General features: G+C 36.2%; 1 protein-coding gene across 1 annotated transcript; it reads left to right on the top strand.

Moving 5' to 3' along the window:
• The first annotated feature begins 549 nt into the window (after positions 1–549).
• LOC113318718 (epsin-like) lies at positions 550–1,363 on the top strand. The gene has a single exon (XM_026566937.1). It carries the CDS (start codon positions 883–885, stop codon positions 1,291–1,293), a length of 411 nt encoding a protein of 136 aa, XP_026422722.1. The 5' UTR covers positions 550–882; the 3' UTR covers positions 1,294–1,363.
• The last annotated feature ends 984 nt before the right edge of the window (positions 1,364–2,347 follow it).

The raw sequence follows: 2,347 nt of genomic DNA, 5'->3' as shown, positions 1-2,347 counted from the left end.
AACTATCACCTTTGAATACAGAGACATTTGTTTGTAGCGCAGCTCCTTTAGTTGCCATTAATTGCCCGAGGATCTACCGACTCTTGATGCCAAATGTAGATTTTGAACCAGATATATGGAAACAAATATAGAGGAGATATTGCAAGATCTTTTCTTAACTCGGTTAATTTTCATTAATTGAGAACTGCCTTAAATAGGCATTACATGCACACGATTACACATACCCATAACTAACATAACTTCCTAATCTGTAGGATCCAAGTTCCCACGACTACATTACTTATTCAAATGCCTAAATATTAGGACAAATACTACCTAAATCAAAAGGCCAAATTCATTACGCTAGATACCCTAAATATTTGAACGTGACACGTTCATATTCCAACAGTTGGGTCAGCAAACAACAAGTTTGAACACGTTTCCTGCCAAGTCGTGGCAAACAAAGCCAATAGTAGTTGGGAATATACTAGAGACAATGAATCTAGGGGGAAAAGAAACACTCCATCCCATCTTGTTCATATTCCGACTGACTAGTGACTATGCTTAGTTGTAGTTAACCTAAACAATAACTCCACTCACTCAATTTGTTGTTTTTCGTAGCAAACACAAATTCCTCGCGGATCGATCCATGAAACCAGCTTGTTTGTTTACTTGAACAATAACAAAGCCCGACAAATGTTACTAATTTATTGTTTTACTCTCCCAAATTATTATATTAGTCCTTTTTAATAATAACCAAATTAAAATAAAATAAATACAACTCACTAGTCCCTATATATAAAGTCATAAACACCCACACAACTTCACATCTATCTATATATATAGATTGATAGATCGTTCTGAAACTCATCGATCGGAGAAGAAGAAGAAGAAGAAGGAGAAATGGCCGCGGCAGCAGCAGAAGGATTGATCAGATGTGTATTTGAAGGGTGCATATCAACATCAGACACAGATATTGAAAGAAGGCCATATCATAAGAACTGTAATTGTGCATTACACAGATCATCATCAAAAAGTTCATCAGCAGCAGCAACAGCTAATTGTAACTCTAAGAAGAAATTATCATATCCGATCCGAAGGTCTTGGAGCGAAGGTTGTTTAGCATTAGCAGCAGGAGCTTCTTCTTCTAATAATAATAATAATAATAATAATAATAATTCAAACTCTTCATCTTCCTGTACATCACCTGTTGCTACTGCGGTACCTACTGGTTTAAGTTTCGGTGGTGGAAATGGAAAACCACCCAGATCATTATTCAAGGTTGAGTCTTTGGGTTGTATGTATAATTACTAGATCGATCGATGTAGTTACTTTATAATATCAATTTAATTTCATTTAATTTAATTTCCTTATTTTGATTTCATTTCATGAATGATTCGAGTTTTAAATCTAATCAAAATAAATTGATTTTCTTGATTATTCAAAGATCTGAAGTGTTATTTCTCTCCATCTCTAATTCCGATCTCTGCGTCTAAAATATGGTTCATTAATCGGAAATTGATTATTAGGTTTAAGTTACAATTAATTTCTGATTAATTAGAAATATCAAAAAGTTGATTAGCATTGTAACTGAAACTAAAAAGTTTGTTGAGCGTTGTTTCCGTGTATCTTTTTTTTTCTTTTTGAGTTGCTTCCAGCTGGTTACGTGTGCTGTACACGGGAGTCGACACCACATCTCAGGCCCAGCGCATCTAACAACTCCAGCTAACAATAAAGTAAGTAAGAATCTGTAAGATTGTAGTCTGTAATTGGCAGTCATGTGTCTTTTCTTGGCAATGTTTGGTGCTTCCATAGAACGTGAAGGCTGGCTCTCCCTGCATTGTTGTTACTTTTTTTTTCTAACTCATAATAATAATCTTTTCCGCATTCTACCTGGTTTCAGGAACTAACAGCAGATTTCAAAGTTTCCGAAAGCATAAATTCAAGGGCTCGCATCGAGGAGCCAGACTCCGTATGTCTATGGTCGAAAGCAGATGGTCTGTGGTCGAGAGCAGATGTCGTGCTGGAATACACAAGTACTACTGCAGTACCGGTATACAGGGTAAGAACACGAAGCTGTCCTTTTTGGCGAAATGTCGCTCTTCTGGCCCACTAGACACATAAAATTTGGCGTGTCCTTAGGAAACATTCTTGCAAGAACTTGGCTTTAGTTTGTGTCTTATCGAAAATGTTTTAGAGGAAATGTTAGTGTCATGAGATGTTATCAATCATCAACTTGTATAATCGTGAAAGAATTACTTAAATACACATCATTCTATGCACCGTAATCAGTATTGCGTGGAAGAGAAGGAGAACTCTTGATTCACATTGCCCAGTTCTTCAGCTAGATAATCTCTACACTCTCTTC

This window comes from Papaver somniferum, chromosome 10 (genome assembly GCF_003573695.1).
Source record: "Papaver somniferum cultivar HN1 chromosome 10, ASM357369v1, whole genome shotgun sequence".
NCBI classification, from domain to species: Eukaryota; Viridiplantae; Streptophyta; class Magnoliopsida; order Ranunculales; family Papaveraceae; genus Papaver; species Papaver somniferum.
This window is presented reverse-complemented; position numbering and strand designations above follow the sequence as displayed.

Excerpts from the sequence above, each read along its gene's own strand:
- LOC113318718 (XM_026566937.1), top strand. The coding sequence starts at position 883 with ATGGCCGCGGCAGCAGCAGAAGGATTGATCAGATGTGTATTTGAAGGG.